This window comes from Phalaenopsis equestris, unplaced genomic scaffold (genome assembly GCF_001263595.1).
Source record: "Phalaenopsis equestris unplaced genomic scaffold, ASM126359v1 Scaffold000118, whole genome shotgun sequence".
NCBI classification, from domain to species: domain Eukaryota; kingdom Viridiplantae; phylum Streptophyta; class Magnoliopsida; order Asparagales; family Orchidaceae; genus Phalaenopsis; species Phalaenopsis equestris.
Window position 1 is genome coordinate 574,600 of NW_018164560.1, and position 689 is coordinate 575,288.

Sequence of the window (689 nt, forward strand, 5' to 3'; positions counted from 1 at the left end):
AGTATTATAAATACATTACAACTTCAACATCTTTTTCTAATTTTTCTAAAATTTGGATGATTGCATTTTGAACAATGACTTCAATCTTTATTACACCTAAACTAAGCAAAATGAATGCAATTAGAAACATCTTATAATTTAATTAAGGTGGACATCGTGGGTTCTTAATACTTCTTTTCCATCTCAAAAATATATCTAAAATTTCAAAACATCCTGCACAAAGCTTTGCATCAAACCTTATCATTTCCAGAGGACAATGAAAATATAAGAAATTTTTGAAAAGCTCTCAATCATGTCAGCAGGGCTAAGAAAATGTGAATGTACGCATTGTTTTCTATATAATAAAAAAAAGAAACATATAAATGAAGCCAACATGTGAGAAAAAAATGTTATCAATCAATCACATGTGCCGATTTAATGGAATAAATGAAACATGAAGCAAATAATGAGAAGAGAAATAAATTTTCCAATATTCAAGCTTCTAGCAGATGAAGATAAATTGTGGGCATCAACACTGTAGATTGCTCCAGTTTTGTCGTCTTGAATTTTAATGCTTGATGAACCTGAAAACAAGACCAAACATGAGGTGAAATGGCGATTCAAGTTGTTCTGTTTGTCTTTATCGTTAAATGTTTCACGATACGACTTTTTTTAATCATGAGATACCATAGAGGCTATATATATATATA

At 29.5% G+C, this 689-nt stretch overlaps 1 protein-coding gene across 1 annotated transcript in view; it reads right to left on the minus strand.

Annotated features, from left to right (window-relative positions):
* Positions 1-345: 345 nt before the first annotated feature.
* Positions 346-689, minus strand: part of LOC110021049 (aspartic proteinase-like protein 2) — a 59,580-nt gene continuing 59,236 nt past the window's right edge. The window contains exon 10 of the mRNA XM_020719379.1: positions 346-563. Within this exon, the coding sequence (XP_020575038.1) occupies positions 415-563 (149 nt within the window). The 3' untranslated portion in view covers positions 346-414. The remainder of the gene's footprint in view (positions 564-689) is intronic.